Here is an 18,356-nt window from a genome sequence, read left to right on the forward strand (position 1 = left end):
CCTGTGGCCTCTGTCCTCACCAAAGGGATCTACAAGATCCTAAGTTCAGTGCCAGAGGGAAGGACAGCAGTAGAACTTGACACCTTCTGGCTTAGCGAACCTAACTCCATGCCATTACCAAAAGGAAGCTGGAAGCTGAGTTAGTATTCAACACGAGACTTCCAAAGACAATTTGCTGCGTATAAGTACGTTTCTTCGAAAGGCTGTAAGCAGAAGTTGTACTTTGAATTAGAAGTACTCTCCCATCTTCCCCATCTTGCCTATAGATTTCAATCCTAGCTACAGGCAACAAACAGGAATCCTCTTGTGATCAAGAGTCTTAAACCCTTTTAGGAATTGCCCGCACACAAGAGGGAAGCATTATGATCTTCAATAATTCAAACATCTCTATAATCACTGAAGAAGAGCCCTGCAGATTTTCTGATGTAGGGATAAAGTGAAAGTGCTTTTGGTTTTAGAAAGATAAATGGATGTTCTCACCCTGGTCCACTGTGTGTGTGTGTGCTCACACGTGCTCCTATGCATATATGCACGTGTGATAGGCGAGTTTTAAAAGAACCATGCACACACAGTATAATTTACAACCAAATTGAAGCCCCTGAACATGTGTGAACAGACTGTGATGCTGTCAAGTTTACAGTCAGTCAATTGACAGCCCCCTTTGAAGACAAGAAGAAAGAAATGCACAGATAAAACCACAGTGATAATGAGGGCACATTCAGAACGAATGCCTGTAAGAGGTTTCCAGTTTGGGCCTATTCCTTTAAATAATATGCTGTGCAGGGGAAAAGCAAAAACTTTTCTGAACTCTAAGAAGAGCTATTGGCCCCTTACTAGAAACAGGTGGCAAACCACGCTCATTTAGACCCAGTTAGACCAGGTGCACGGGCTTCTGATCCAGTGTCCTCCACAAATAACCACTTGAAGGTGGAAACAAGATCGGATGAGTCCCAGATGTGCATGCTTTGAAAATGAAAACGAGTCACCTAATGGCTTTTTAACCTTAACATTCTGTCAGACTGGGCATAAGTTGTTACCCTTTCCTATCTGTTTTTTACTTTTCCTCTCTCTTGGTGGACCCCCCACACCACAGTTGGTGAGTGGCCAAAAGGGACCATCTCTGTAAACATCTTAAAACAGCCCCGGTCATTTATAAGCATTTTAACAGCACATGATCTGTAATGAATGATTAAGTAAAACCTTTTGTGTTAAATTATGATGTTAATAATGATTCTGTCTCCTGTAATTTATTATGAATTCTCAAATGCTTCGGGTTTGATTTTGATAGAATGCAACAACAACAGAGTTTATGTGATGACTTTATTTTTAGAACTCCTTCTTTGAAGGCACACATTTCCCCGCTACTGCTGCTACTGTAATTATGTACAAAACCAATCACTCATTAGAGTTAGGATACATTATCTTCTAGACAGATGAGGCTAAATAAGCAACACATTAATAATTCAGAGAGCAGTTCATTATGCATGTGGCTGCCTGCTTCGTAACTGAAATAAGAACCTCATCAGCCTCTGCCAACCCTTAAACAATAGTTCTGTGTTATTGCAACCACATTCAAGTTTACGCTTGTTAAACTGCTACTTGGATTATTTTATCAAACATTCATTTATTTGTGGTCCCTTACTGCCGAGAACAGATTTTGGAAGCTCCTTTTTTAAGTTAATGATTTGAGCAATGGGTGTTATTAATTCTCAGAATATTATAAACATGATTAATTTTCAGGCAGAGATTTATTACATAAGGATTTCAACTATGTCAACTGAAATGCATCACTGTCAAAACAAGTATCATGGCGAAAATAGAATATGCTCCACACTTCAAGTGCTGGTGCTCAGAACTAAATCAATTTAAATTGTGGCTGAAGCAAAATTATATTCTCCAGTGAAAAGGAGTATTTCGAGCTTCTTTTATTTGGCTTGTGGCATTCTTGTTAGACTGTGATTTAGAAAGGTAGTTTAATAAAACTAGACTTCTACCAATAATATTTTGCCTTCTATTTTTTTCCTCCTTGTTTTACTAGAAAAGGCTAACCTCTAAAATTCCCACACATTCCAATGTGGCCAGTGGGAATTTGGGGAAAACAATACTGCTCTGGAGGTCAGGGGTCATGAATTCTGATCCTCTCTCTGGCCTCAGTTTCCTCATTTATAAAATAGGGGAGGTCTAAATGATCCCTGGGGTCTCCTGAGGCATTTGATTTTATGGGGCCTGTAGAGTAAGGGCTCTGTATAAAGCCTGGCCCAGGTCTCATGTACAGTGGGGTGCTGGGATGGGGAATTGTCCTGTAAGGGGACACAGGAAGGGCCCATCCCTCCATATCACAGCCTTCCATTGAAAGGTCTTTTTCTTGCAGAATCTTTTAGAAAGGAGTCATACTGTTGTGACAGGTCACATCCTAAGTCTTCATCAGCCATCACCTTAGCTATCAGTTAATACTTTCAGCCAGAATCAACTAGAAGTAAGTTCACCTGCTTTGTGCCAGGCATTCTACTAAGCACAGAGGATATAAAGATGAGTAGCAAAGAGCTCCAAGTTTTTCAAAGGACCCAAACAGACCAGCATATAACTATAAGGCATGTAATAACATGATAACAAAATCCAAAATGTACTGAGCCTTTACTCCTCACCAGGTACTTGAACGAAGTGCTTTACAGGAATCTTTATATACCCCAATATATGGGGCAGGCGCTGTTATTATGCTCATTTTTAGATAAGAAGATGGAGGTTATGAAATGTTAAGCAACTTGTGGAAGGTCACTCAGCAAGCAAGTATGGAAGCCAGGATTAAGCCCAGGCCCGTCAAACTTTAAAGCTTGAGTCTGACCATTGTACTACCCAACCTGCCTTGTGTTGGTTGAGAGTCAATGATCCAACCCCAGAGTACAGCTTCAGCTCATCCCTGAAGAAGTCTCTGGTAGAGACCATGGAAAAAGCTCTTCTTCCAAAGGAGGCTTCATCTCCCTGTGTGATGAGGTTATTTGCAGGCATATTACCATTATCCACTGGCTCCTAATCTGCTCTGAGCTAGGCCAGGACTCAATGAGCACTGAATGGGCCAGATGGTTGCACAGGAGTCTTCTGATGCTATAAAGTCCATTTAGGTTATGATTTCCTTGGCAAACCTAAATGGATTTTACAGTATCAGAGAGAGTCAGTTATATGAGTCAGCCTTTTAAAAATTATGTTTTCTGTTTGTATAATGCTTTATACTTTAAATAGACATGAGCTTATTTGATCCCCAAGAAATAGATAATAAATAAGGCAAGACATGATAAGACATAGATAAGACATGGATTATCATACCCATTTTACAGATTAGGAAAGTAAGGCTATTCAAAGTTAAGTGAGCTGCCCAAGATCATGAAGTCAAGAAAGTAGCAAAGCCCAGATTTTCTGATTCAAGTCCCTTTCTGATGAAAAGATCTACTGGTTGGTTGTTTTTTTTTTATTTCAAACAATTTATCTTATTTGTGAAATTATTTAGTTTAACAAATGTCAGAGCTAACTTGTTTTTGAGTGCTTACTCTGTGCCAGACACTGTTTCAAGGTCTTTATGAACTCATCTAATCCTCAAGACAATACTGTCACTTGTGCTGTCAGGCTGGATAAAAGACAACACTAGATCATTGACATTTTTTTCCTGTAGAAACTGCAGAGTTGGTTAAGTCTTTTAAAAATAAGTAGGTGTATCATGTATGTTCATCATTATTTGCATTATTATAACACGTTTATTAAACACTTAAGCCAGGAATTTCACCAAGCATCAAGGATGCAGAGACATTTGACAAAGTCCCTGTCCTTGAGGAGTTGAAAAGAAATATAAGATAGATAGCAAATACACAAGGAAAAACCACAAGGTCTCATTTAAATGCCATTTGAGTGACAGTGCCTTAACCTGCTGCTGGAGTCCTTAGGAGAAACAACTGTGGATGGGTGCGGGCAGAGATTGCTTTACTAAGAGCATAGAACTTGGTCTGGCCTTAAACACTAAGGCAGTCAGCACGTGGCAAGGAGAGGGAGACCTCCCCTGGCAGAAAGGACATCAGCTGAAGAGAGCCCGTGGTCTGTTATGAACCAGTTGGACTGTAGCAGAGAATCTGGGAAGGGGGAAGGGGGAGAATTGGTTGGAGCAGTCCACTGAGAAAGTCTGGGAGAGTCTTCCAGCCAACCCAGGTGTCTGGATTCCATCTTGAAGGCAAGGAGGAGACACTGAAGAGTTCTGAGCATTAACCAATCTGAGTTTGGGAAATGCTCAATCTGGTAGTAATGCTCAGAATCCCAGGTACCAGTTGGGGCAGGAACAGCCTGGAAAATTTACATTTAGTGTAGGTCTACAATGCTCCAGGCCCTGTAGATATTTTCAAAGAAACAGCAACAACAATAGTAGCTACTGTGTATCAGATGCTAGGTGCTTATTTAATCATCAGAAGTCAGAGAAGTTAAATGGCATATTCAAGAGTACACATAAAGCAAGTGGCCTAGTCAGGTTTTGAACTTCAGTCATTCTGACTCTGTATAACCTTTCCACTACAGAATTCTGCTTGCATCCCTACCTCCCTAGTAGAAAGGGGAAGCTGCTCTCCAGGCCATAATGGTCTGGACTAGGATGGTGATGACCATGGAAAAGAAGACATTGTTTGGAGGCACATACCAAATATCCTGGCTTTACTTTCCAATTCCTTATGAATCACAAGCCCAGGTCTGGGAGGAAGGGGAACTGCAGTCTGTCTCCATAGAGCAGAAGAAACCTCAGGATAGCCTGTCCTTACTTGCTCTACAGTGATACTGGACAGTGAGCTCTTCTGCCTTGCTTTGGAGCCAAGATACACAGCACTGAGCTGGATCCTGCTATCAGATGCCTGCCTACCTCTCTCCCTTGCTGACTGGGGCCTGATCTTGGGTTTGCTAGTTTATATACTATCGCAGCATAAGACAAGTTTAGAAGACAAAAATAACCTTGGAATTATCTTGTGAATTCATGGTAATTACCACGCAATTACATGCTCAGTAACCACAATGGAATTCCAGAGTATTTACAGTTCACTTCCACACAAAAGCTCAGGCTTCTGGGCCTTCATTGTGAAGGCAGGAGCATGGCACAGCCTGGCATGGCAGGGTGAGCAGGCCTGGTGGTCACGCTCCTCCAGACTGACTACAGACCCGAGCCAGAATTTCTCTTAGCCAGTTCTTGTTACCCCACCAATAATCCCTGCCAAGTCCACCAGAGCTATGCTGTCCTCCAAAAGATGTCCTCTAGGGGCAAGGCCTGAGATGACTGTCATCTAGGGATGGTGTGACTGTCCTCTGTTTTGTGAATCAATATCTGCTACTGCCCCAAAGCACTCAGTGACTACCAGTCCCCTCAATTACATCCTTTGACATGTCTCTTAAGTCAGAGAAAAGTGCAATCCACTTACTCTATTTCATGTATCCATTCTTTCTCTCATTCAAGAAACACTGAATGCTAGCATCATGTCCAGCCTGGGGATTCAGAAACCAAACAGTGCCTGCCCTCAGAAAACTCCCAGTCATGTAAGGGAGCCAGCCAGAGGAACAACTCATGACAGGTCAGGGTGATAACAAAGTACAGTTGTGAGGCATAGAGGGTCAAATAGATATTCTTGTAAAAATAGAATTCTCAGTGGCTCCAAGTGGGACAATACCGATGGAGGTGCATCATTCGATGCATTAGCCTGTGGGAGCCTAACATTTTTGTAGATGTGGATCCTGCTTATGTGTAGGAAGAATGGGCTTAATTACTACTGCTGATAACGTGACCATCAAATACACTATTTTAAGTAAATGTTGAAGGAAAAGATACAATATGTGGGGGATGTCACAAAAAATGAACATGAAATCTGTGTGTGTGTGTGTGAGAGAGAGAGAGAGAGAGAGAGAGAGAGAGAGATGCAGGTGGGGAAAGGACGTTCACTCTTCACTGCACACTAACCAAGTCTGCCCCAGTTCCCCTGTATTAGCTCAGAGACAGAGACAGAGTCTGGGTTTCACAAAAGGGAGCGTGTCAGGTCATTGGGATCCTTACAGCCAGCTGTGAACCAGCAGCACCTCCTTTTCCTTCTCCTATTTCAAGTCACTGCATGCAATCAGGCACCTGGTTGGGACTTCCTAGGTGGCACGGTGGTTAAGAATCTGCCTGCCGGGCTTCCTAGGTGGTGCAGTGGTTGAGAATCCGCCTGCCAATGCAGGGGACACGGGTTCGATCCCTGCTCCAGGAAGATCCCACATGCCGTGGAGCAACTAAGCCCATGCGCCACAACTATTAAGCCTGAGCTTTAGAGCCCGTGAGCCACAACTATTGAGCCCATGTGCTGCAACTACTGAAGCCCACGTGCCTAGAGCCCATGCTCCGCAACAAGAGAAGCCACAGCAATGTGGAACCTGCGTACCACAATGAAGAGTAGCCCCCGCTCACTGCAACTAAAAAGAAAGCCCACGCACAGCAAAAAAGACCAAACACAGCCAATAAAATAAATAAATAAATAAATTTATAAAAAAAAGAATCCGCCTGCCAATGCAGGGGACATGGGTTTGATCCCTGCTCCAGGAAGGTCCGACATACCTCTGAGCAACTAAGCCCGTGTGCCACAACTACTGAGCCTGTGCTCTAGAGCCCATGAGCCACAACTATCGAGCCCATGTGCCACAACTACTAAAGCCTGTGCACCTAGAGCCCGTGCTCCACAACAAGAGAAGCCACTGCAATGAGGAGCCTGTGTACCATAATGAAGTGTAGCCCTTGCTCACTGCAACTAGAGAAAGCCCATGTGTAGCAACGAAGATCCAATGCAGCCAATAAATAAATAAATAAATATTTTAAAAATCAAAAAAAAAATCAGGCACCTGGGCAACCTGGTTGCCCAGCACCTGAGAGTCCCCAAAGTTCAAAATCTGGGCCAGGCATCACCATTTTCTATGCCCTAAGGTTGGCCATGGCTCTATGTGCAGTTCTCCAAATTTCCATTTACCCAAGGAGATAACTGTCAAAGGCAAACATCACATTTCACAAAGGACATGCTATAAAACTATCAGGATTCAATACTTTCCTTTGCACATATTAAATTTTAAATATTTTAGGAGATATTATAGTTGAAATACTTTGGGCCTACTGTAACCAGTCTCTTTGGGATATCCCATTGATAGGCAAGCAAGGTAAAAAATAGCAATTTCCCAAACAAAGAAGGCAGCTGGAATTAAAATTCTAACATTGGTCCCCTCAAGGAGGTGGAGTGCACTTAATGATTTGCTGCAATAGTGCACAGTATGGAAAGGGGGAAGGAAACTTTACAGCAAGAAACCTGATGAAAACCACCTTAGCCAGGTGACCAAGGTCGGCATCATTACTGATAAGCCAAGTTGATGTATGTATCCTTGATATGAGGTGATGAAAGTGGCAATTTACCTATGTAGTCCTTCTCTCCAAAACCAACAATCCCTATCTAATCATGAGAAAAACATCAGACAAACCCAAATTGAGGGACATTCTACAAAATACTTGATCAGTACTCCTCAAAACTGTCAGGTGAGACTGAGAAACTATCACAGCCCAGAAGCGCCTAAGGAGACATGGCAAATAAATATAATGTGGTGTCCTGGAGGGGACCCTGGAACAGAATATGGGAATTAGGGGAAAACTAATGAAATCCAAATAAAGTGTGGACTTGATAGTATGTGGCAATCTGGTTCCTTAGTTGTGACAAACGTACCACATCAACATATGATGTTAACAATAGGGGAACTGGGTGTGGGCTATACAGGAACTGTCTGTATTATCTTTGCAACTTTTCTCTTAATCCACAGTTATTCTAAAATTAAAAGTTTATTTAGATATTTTGTAGAGTCCGACATTCACTTGTGATTTTTTTTTCAGTCACTGGCAACCAGTCGCTATGCGGTGATAAGCACCCAGCTGAGGCACGAAAATCTCTCTCTGATTTTCCAGTATGTTTTTCTCCAGATGTGTAAGGCCCATGGCATCGGCTATGATATTGAGGTATGAAGGGTGACGGTGGCCAAGGCTGGACCAAATACAGGCCTGTGGGTGATCTAGGCAGCTAATAATTTGGTGCCCCTTCAAACAGATATTCTTTCAACGTTGGTTTGACATGTATTTAAAGGAAGGGTGAGTGCTGCTTGGGGAAGGGCAGAAAGGCAACTCCACAGGGGGTGGTACTTGGTCCTGGGAAGTTGATCTCTGACCCCAAACTTGTACACCCACCTTAGTAAAGCAAAAGCCCTGTAGCGCACCAGACTTAGGAGTAATTTGGGGGACCATCTCTTCATCTTGAAGCATGTCCTGAGCTTTCTGACCCCACCCAAAGCTGCTTACTAATGAACATCCTCTTAGCCTGCTTGGACTGCCATAACAAAAGACCATATACAAGATGGCTTAGGGACTTCCCTAGTGGCACAGGGGATAAGACTCTGCGCTCCCAATGCAGGGGGTCTGGGTTCCATCCCTGGTCAGGGAACTAGATCCCACATGCCGCAACTAAGCGTTTGCATGCCACAACTAAGGAGCCCACCTGCCGCAACTAAGAACCGGTGCGACCAAATTAATAAATATTAAAAAAAAAAAAAAAAAGATGGCTTAACAGAAATTTATTTCCCACAGTTCGGGGAGGGGGTGTTGAGGGGGTGGGGGGGTGGGGCTGGGTAATCCAAGGTGAAGTTGCCAGTCAATTCAGTCCCTGGTGAGGACCCTTCCTGACTTGCAGAATAACTGCCTTCTTGCTGTGTCCTGACGTGGCAGGGAGAGAGCAATCTCTGGGGTCTCTATAACCTCTTCTAGAAGGACACAAGTTCTAACTGAACAGGGCTCCACCCTTAGGACCTCATTAACCGTAACCATTTCCTTAAAGTCTGTTTCCAATACATTCACACGGGGGATTAGAACTTAAACATATGAATTGGGAGGGTGGGTGAGGTAATACACAATTCAATCCATAGCATCCTTATACCTACATATCATAGTTTCTTTCTAGGAGGAGTTCTGATTTAAAAAACAAGACAAAACAGTCTCCCCTGTTTTTGGTCTATTTCCAAAATAGACATTGATGACATTGATGGCCCCTACTCAGCTTCTTCATCCTTAGTATAGCTGGATGGGGGCAAAGTGGGGTGTAATATCTCCTACCTAAACTAGAACCTCCATTTTGTGCCTAGAGATTCATCCTACTTTGAGAAATAGTTTCATGATTTTGCACTTTGATTCAGATCTTCAAATCTGAAATTCTGAGAGGGCTATTCTAAGACCTGAGTGACCCCACACACTCTTACTTGTGGAACACCCTTCCACATCACACCAAACATATTAAAATATATTCACCTCTCACGTTAAATATAATTTATAGATAATGACAAAGAATTGAGCAAAAACCAATTGATCTAATGTTTTGATTTGTAGATACTCAGTTCTATATTAATTTCTATTTTTCATACTTGAAAACAAATAGAATTTTTCAGGGTTCAAATATTGTTATAGGCCCTTGAAAGGCATACAGACCTTCGGCACACAGCCAACAGTGAATAGGATGACTGGGCTGACACTTGGCAATCCCCACCGCACTGCAGGGCACTGTCAGGGAGCATACAGCCTTTTGATTAGACTGATTATGTGTCTGCAAACACATACAATGAAGCTCATATTTGCTTGCAAATTACATTAAAATTGATAAAATATAGAAAGAATGAAAAGGACAGATTGAACTGATTTATCTAAAATTAATTATTGCATCTGCTCAACACAATCTCTTTGGAATTAATACAGTTGACCTTTGAACAATGCCAGGGTTGGGGTGCTGACCCTCCACATAATCAAAAATTCAAGTGTAACCTATAGTTGGCCCTCTGTATCCTCAGTTTGGCATCCAAAGATTCAACCAATCATGCATATGTAGTGGTGGAGTATTTATTGTTGAAAAAAATGTGCATATAAGTGGACCCATGCAGTTCAAACCCACGTTGTTCAAGGGTCAACTGTAGTTTTTAGCCCCAAATTGATTAGACTTCCATGTACCAGAAGATGGCTAAATCTAACTCTAGCTTTAACTGAATCAACTTATTTTCTTCTAAAATATCAAAGTAGAACAAGTCTGTGAGTGGGCATATTTGGCAGGGAAAGCCTCCTGCTGAAAAGAAAATGTGCTCCATGACTTTCTATTGTCCGAGATTATTATTAGAGATTTATATCTTTGGCTGAAGGCTTTGTACCTGATTGAAGTTCTAGTACTCCTGGGAAAAGTAAAGCACCAAACTTTATAAGTTATTTACACCTTTATGGGTCTGAGTTGATCAGATTCATTTCTAAGAACAAAATTTAGTACAGGAAGCAGGCTGTTATGGCCCAGGGGAAACAGTGGATGGTGCAGAGGAAGGGGTTCCACTGAGGGTGAGAAGAATAAAGAAAGGGCAGACAGGCACAGAAGACATGACAGGCGTAATCTCATAGACTCTGCCTCCAGGTCACCTGTGCTAAACAACATATAAAGGATGAAAGAGGGACTTCCCTGTGGCATAGTGGTTAAGAATCAGCATGCCACTGCAGGGGACATGGGTTCGATCCCTGGTCGGGGAAGATCCCACATGCCGTGGAGCAACTAAGCCCATGCACCACAACTACTGAGCCTGTGTGCCACAACTATTGAAGCCCATGCACATAGAGCCCATGTTCCACAATAAGAGAAGCCACCACAATGTGAACTCTGCGCACTGCAACGATGAGTAGCTCCTGCCTGCGTGTAGCAATGAAAAAAACCCAATGCAGCCAGTAAATAAACAAACATAATTTAAAAAAAAAAGGATGAAAGATGAAATGGAAGTGAAAGAGAAATATAGATTGGGAACAATGGAGTGATGGAACAATATGAAGAAGAAAAAGATAACAGAAGAAAATAGAGAGGATGAAATCCAGAGACTGGAACAATCTATAAAAATAAGGTAGAAGGGGCTAAATAGAAAGAAAAAGAGCAAATAATAAACAAAAGTATAAGAAGAGAGGAGAAATGGAGTAATAAAAATCCGAGGTAAGAAGGAGACGTGTGACTACTTGGAAAATTTGGGAATTCTCTAACAATGTCCTTGCTCTATTTTTCCTAAGATGGATTCTCATCTTTTCAGACCCTAGGGTCAACCCCTGGTCAAAACTCTCCACTTGTTCTCCCCATTGCCTTTTCTTGGAAAGGCATTTACCAAGCACCTACTATGGGCTGGCACTGTGCTAAGCACTGTTACTTTATTAGCTCTTCAATCTTCATATCTCTTGTGTAAGAATTTATGCTTAAAGAGTTTAAGCATTTTCCCCAGGTCACACAGCCAGGCATTTTACGGAATGCCTTAATCCATAATTGTCCATAAAGTCAAATATGATTCTTTTTCTTACACCAGGGTATCCCCTATGTACCTTTTCCCCCCTAAGGACTGTTTTCTAACTATGTACGTTTCTAAAATATTATTACCAATCCAGTCCAAGAATGGGATCCATTTCAAATAAAATGGTCCACCTAGGTAATTCTTGCATATTCTTCAGCTGAAGAAGCACAAACTTCTCCATAACCCCCATGACGATCTCCAACTTTCAAAAGAAAAGAAAGTTATGTTTAACAATTAACTTCCCTAAAATTTTATTACCTCAGGTCATTCTGAGTCTAAAAAGAAGATGACTTACCTAAATTCCAGTGTTAACCCATGCTACCTGCTTCCACTCTTGGTCACATTTAATGTGGGTGGCTCTTTCCAGAAAAAGAAGCAACATTAACAATACATCAATGTCATTGCTACCAAAAGAAGAATCCTCAAAAGTACTTATTCACAACATTATGTTTTTCTTCCCATTGTCATCATAGAATTTCAAATGATGTTTCTTGTCCAAAATCTCAGGGGTGAAAAAGGGAAATGAGATCACCCTATGAGTTTATTTTTCCTTGCAGAATATTGGAAGGAAGCATTGCTGAGTTGGTAACCAACTTTGTGGGACTCATTCTTGGTATTTCTGTAATGCTACAAAATACCCCCACTGATTTCCTAATGAAATGAACTTGTAATGAAAGCCACATGGAGAAAAGTGTCAAGTTTACTGCCTACGACAGTGTGGCAGGGCTGGTCTTGTATACACATAAGCAGTGCGCCGTGATACTTAATAGCTCCACAACCATCAGCAAGCACTTCCTCGGGCCAAGGTACTGCCATGGTGGCGATCATTAAGGTTCAGGATGTTCTGATTCTCCTCCTTCCAGACACGTAATGAATTATACTTCCTCCACCCTCTTCCTGAAGTCAGGCATGGCCATGTAACTTGTTTTGGCCAGTGAAATATGAACAGAAGTGATATATGTCCTTTCTATGTTCTTAAGAGCCACTCCACTTCCAGCCAATCCTGGAAGCACACTGAGATGAAGCCTCCTTCAGCCCTGAGTGTACCAACAGGGACCAGAGATCCATGCTGACCCATGTGGGAAATGGAGTGTGAGCAAGAACCAACTTTTTTGTTACACAAACTAAGAATTGTTTTTTTAATGACTGCAGCATAACCTAGCCGACCTGATTGATTCAGAAATCAGCATCAAGAAAAGGATGCTCCCCCAAAAGAAAACAAATATTATCACTTCAACATGTAATCAGTATAAAAATTAATAAGATACTTTAGATTTTTGTACTAAGTCTTTGAAAGCTATAGCACAACTCAATTTCAATTACTAATATTTCAAGTTCTCAATAGCCCCATGTGGCTACTGCCTACCACAGTAAAGGATGCAGGACAAGACCAACTAGTCAATAGCTCTCAGGCCTGGCTGCGTATTAGAATGGCCTGAGTGGGGAGGTTTAAAAAGTACAGATGCTCAGGCAGGGCTGGGATTAGGGTAAGGCAAGTGAGGCACTTATCCAAAGCACCTCAGTAATAAAGATAAATAATATTGTAATGCAATATGTTAAAAATCAAAATTAATGCCAGAAATCCATAATGAACAAAATATCAATATTTTAAATTACAATATACTGATGCTATTCCTTTGCCTTAGGCTCCAATATGGCTTAGCCTGGCACTGTACCCAGGACCCACTCCAGACCAATTAAATCAGTATTTCTGGAGGTAGGGCCTAGGCATTAAATTTTTACAGCACTCAGATGATTCTAATGTGCAGCCAGCATTGACCATCATTCTAGTCCAATGTCTGTCGATTTTCTGATAAAATGGGGAGTCAACGGGCAGTCATAATTCTGGCATGCAGTATCTTTTATCAGTCCTCAAAATGTAGTTTTCTTTTCTGTACTTCCAGCGATAGGAAGTTCACAGCTTCACGGGGCAGCCATTTCCACTACTGGACAGTTCCAGTGTTAACTGTTATTTATTTGGACATAACTGTTAAAAGACAGTTTTCAAAAAAGGATAAAATCCTGCCTCTCAAACATACAAAACTAAACACATAATAAAGATTTTATTTAAGAGAGAAGAATTAGGCAGATGTTATAACCAGCACAAAAAAGAATCGAAAACAACAGACATCTTTATAGATCGTGACTATCGAAATGAATATGCAAATGAAGGCAAAACCGGTTTTTCCACAAGGGGAACAGGAGAGGAAAATCAAGAACCTCTACCAGACTGGACAGAATTTGCTTGTCTCTCAGTCATCTACAACTTAGAGTTGTAAAATATCTCCTATAGAATCAAGGTGTGGTATAGACAGCACATAGTTTTCCTTTGAAGTACAAATTATTTTCCATACAACAAACTGTTTCCCTATATTTTTTTATCCTTTGCTCTTAGAAAAGTGGTTTTCAAATTTTGATGTGCGTGAGAATCACCCAGGAAGTGAGCTGAAAGGCAGATTCCCAAAGAATACAAAAGCCAAAGCAAACAAATGGGACCTAATCAAACTTAAAAGCTTTTACAAAGCAAAGGAAACCACTGACAAAACAAAAGACTACCTGCTGAATGGAAGGAAATATTTGCAAATGATATGACCAATAAAGGGTTAATGTCCAAAATACATAAACAGCTCATACAACTTAACATGAGAAAAAAAGAAACCTGATTAAAAATTGGGCAAAAGACCTGAACAGACGTTTTCCAAAGAAGACATACAGATGACCAACAAGCCCATGAAAAAATGCTCAACAGTGTCAGTCATGAGAGAAATGCAAACCAAAACCATGATGAGATGTTATCTCACACCTAACAGGATGGCTATCATCAAAAGGAACACAAATAACATATTGTTGGTGAGGATGCAGAGAAAAGGGAACGCTTGTACACTGATGGTGGGAATACAAATTGGTGTAGCCACTGTGGAAAACAGTATGGAAGTTTCTCAAAAAACTAAAAATAGAACTACCATATGATCCAGAAATTCCACACCTGAGTATATATCCAAAGAAAACAGACACTAATTTGAAAAGATACATGCACTCCAATGTTCACAGCAGCATTATTTACAATCGCCAAGACACAGAAGCTACCTAAGTATTCCTCAACAGGTGAATGGATAAAGATGTGGTATATACGAGTGTGAGTCAAAAATTATCTGCACTCTGGCTGTAGAATTTACGGAATTTTTAATATAACCAGAGTGCAGATGATTTTTGAGTCACCCTCGTATGTACAATGGAATATTACTCAGCCATAAAAAACAATGAAATTTTGCCATTTGCAACAACATGGAGGGACTTAGAGGTATTATGCTTAGTGAAATAAGTCAAATACTATTTGTTATTACTTATATGTGGAATCTAAAAAATACAACAAACTAGTGAATATAACAAAAAAGAAAAACATTCACAGAGAACAACAGTGGTTACCGGTGGGAGGGAAGGTGGGAGGGACGAGACAGGGATAGGGGATTAAGAAGTACAAACCACTATGTATAAAATAAATAAGCTACAAGCATATATTGTACAGCACAGGGAATATAGCCAATATTTTATAGTAACTAGAAATGGGTTATAACCTTTAAAAAATTGTGAATCACTATGTTGTACAATATAATATTGTACATCAACTATATATCAATTTAAAAAGATGTGGCGTATATATATATATATATATATATATATATATAAAATGGAATATTACTCAGCCATGAGAAAGAAGGAAATCCTGCCATTTGCAACAACACAGATGAACTTGACTGCATTATGCTAAGTGAGATAAGCCAGCAAAGACAAAGATTATACAATATCACTTATATGTGGAATCTAAAAAAGTCAAACTCATAGAAACAGAGTGGAATGATGGTTACCAGGGCCCAGTGTGGGTGGGGGATTGGGAAGATGTTGGTCAAAGGATACAAACTTCCAGTTTAAAGATGAACAGGTTCTGGGGATTAATGAACAGCATAGTGACTACAGTCAACAATATTATATTATATACTCCAAAACTGCTATGAGACTAGATCGTAAATGTTCTCACCACAAAAATGAGATGATAATTATGTGATGAGATAGAGGTCTTAGCTAAAGCTATAGTGGTAACCATATTACAATAAATAAATATATCAAATCAACATGTACACCTTAAACTTATACAATGTTATATGTAAATTATAATCTCAATTAAAAAAAAAAGACAAACCACTGTCCTGGAACATATCTATTCTATATTCTGGAGACAGCCTTTCCAAATGTGCTTCTCACAATATTCATATTTAGCTCTAGATTTCAATTCAAATCAGCCTAAGTGATCTTAGTGTAGTACATTTTCTTTACTTTGTTTCCAGCATAATATGCTATTTCTTTTCTTCCCATTCAAATTTTATAGGACAGACAAGGAACTATATTTATATTCTATGAACACCTGAAGAGAGACAAGTTGGGAATGTTGTGAGTATGAATTGTGTCTAAGAGATGCAATAAGCTAAGAAAATAGACTATAACAACCAAGAATGATGCTTCTCATGCATTTTAATCAGCATGCTGATTTATTGAAAGTATATCTTGTTTTATTTAGATCTTTAAGTATTTCATAAATTGACTTTAGATGTGTCAGCGGGAGTTCATAACTGATTAATTATCCAAAATTGATGGGTAAGAGGCTAGTTTTAACAACATATTACACTCAAACACATACACCTACAAGGCCAGCAAATCTGACCGATAAGGAACCAGCTCAGATGTCCTGATTGCAGAAGGGCAGTTGTCATTCTGGATGCTTAGAAAAATGCTCTGGTGACTTGGCAAGATGCTCCCTAAAAAGACAGGGTCTGTAGCCCCTCCGCAGATCCAGTTCCAGCCCTGAGGCAGTCTCCTCAAGATACGTTTATGCTAAGAGTCCTATTGCACCACTCAGGAGGATTCTCTATGCCTCCCTGTTTCCTGCAAATTTCTCTTCAGGTTATTCTGGAGAGCTAGAAAAGTTGTCTCCTCATCTAGGTCTCAGACCTTTAGAACCACAACCTTGAAGTGTGTCTTATTCATATCTTAGAATATGATTATTTGGTACCTTTAAGTAATATTGACTTATTGGGAAACTGCTTCTATCCTACATTTTTCTTCCTTTTAATATCTATAGCATATTGAAAAGGAAAAGATGAACAAATATAAACTTTTCTTTGTGTTGCTTGATTTTCTCTGGAGGATTAAGGAGAAGCTTTCCATGAGTTGGCTGGGCTTTGTTTGGCTTTATTGCAATCAGGTCATATCAGGTGAGGGCTCCAAGCAGGGGAGCTAAGACCAGAATTTTGTGGTTTGGCTTTACTGGGATAACTTCATACTGACTCCATTTATACTGGAATATTTCTGGAAATAGTGGAGTTTGAGGAGAAATTTCAAGGAAGGGAGAAATGAAGGAAATTCTAGAAATGAATTATTAACAGGGAAGGGGACTTAAGAGTCCATCTAGTTTCTTGGTTCCCAACTTGGGAACCATGGACCTGAGGAGGCTGAGGATGGGTGGCAAGAGGGGCTTGAATCCCCATGTGGACCCAGCATCACACACACACACACACACACAATTTTTTTTAATTACGAGTCTCAGTCTCTAGTATATGTAAGAATCACCTTGAGGGGCTTGGTGAAACTACACAATCAAAGATTCTGATTTTGTTGATCTGGATGGAGCCCAGGAATTTGTTTGGAGAAGCACCCAGTGTCTAATACATACTGACCCTGTGGCAATAAAATACAAATCACTGTTAAAAATTAATGACTCTGAAGTTGCCTTTGGCTACTGTTTTTTTCCATTAAAAGAAGAGATACTAATGTTCAGTAGCTATAAGGGGTTTGGGTAGGTGGTCCTTGGATTTTGGGAATATAACTCAAAAAGTTTGGAAGTACTTATCTAGACCAATTCCTTCATTTCAGAGTAAAAGAAATGAAGACCCAGAGAGTTTAAGTAACTTCCCCAAAGTCACACAGCCAGTGGCAGAACATTGAGCTCTGGTCTCCTCTCTTGGAGCCTGGGAAGCTTTCTACTCCCACCCTGACCCAAGGGAAAGCCCATTCAGGCTGGAAGGAAGCCATTCCACAAGTGTCTAAGCCTTAGACTCTAAGGTGACTTATTTTACAGTTAACAACTGGGAAAGAAGTAATCCCAAAATTCTTTGCAGCTGCCTTAAGAGGCAGCTAGCTCTTTATGTTTACCCCCTCAGGACAGAACAATTTTTAAAAATTAATCCATTCATTTAATCTGTTTTTAACTTTGATTTTTAAAAAGTTTGAAAAATAGCTAGAAAAATACCCTGGAGTTTTGTTTCCAAGTTAAAACTTACAATGATCTAGTTGTTTGGGAATGTTCGCTAACCATAGTTTAATTCTATAGGACGGTTTGCAAATCGCCTCTGAAATCTTCTTTAAATGTGTGTTCAGCTTTAAAAAGACAGCTGTTCATGAATGGGTCACATTCTCCTCCGCACATAGATGGGGTGCATTCATAAGTAGCAGGAATCACTTGTATACATGAAATAGAAAATAAACCCTAGATGAAAGTCTCCAGAATACTGAGGTGCAAATGTCTCTGTAGGCAACTAAATTGCTAGGCATGAATTACACTCAACAGCAATTCTCTTAAACTAACAATTTTTAAAATGAGCTAATACCAGTGTCCTAGCTCAGTGGTAGCCTTTTGCTAGGAATGACTGAACCTATTCCTACATTCTGCTAAGTTGATTAATAAAAAATATTTATTACACAAATCCTTTTTGTTGACAAGTTAAAATGGAGCCTCATCTTTCATATCTCCCTGAAGATTGCCACCTTGTGAGATTGAAAATACTCATTAAATTCCATCACCAGACAGGCACAAATGAGAGGGTGATTGTTTGTAAGCATGTGAGGGGAATCGTTGGTAAACTCATTTGTTTGGATATCATTAACAGAACAATCGGTGA

The 18,356-nt window shown here is 40.3% G+C and overlaps 1 protein-coding gene across 1 annotated transcript in view; it reads left to right on the forward strand.

Annotated features, from left to right (window-relative positions):
- The window catches only part of IQCH (IQ motif containing H), a 94,544-nt gene extending 76,188 nt beyond the window's left edge, over positions 1-18,356 (forward strand). Inside the window, exons 9-10 of the mRNA XM_057724877.1 lie at positions 7,907-8,029; positions 18,345-18,356. Coding sequence (XP_057580860.1) covers positions 7,907-8,029; positions 18,345-18,356 — 135 coding nt within the window. The remainder of the gene's footprint in view (positions 1-7,906; positions 8,030-18,344) is intronic.

Source organism: Hippopotamus amphibius, chromosome 2 (assembly GCF_030028045.1).
Source record: "Hippopotamus amphibius kiboko isolate mHipAmp2 chromosome 2, mHipAmp2.hap2, whole genome shotgun sequence".
Classification (NCBI taxonomy): Eukaryota; Metazoa; Chordata; class Mammalia; order Artiodactyla; family Hippopotamidae; genus Hippopotamus; species Hippopotamus amphibius.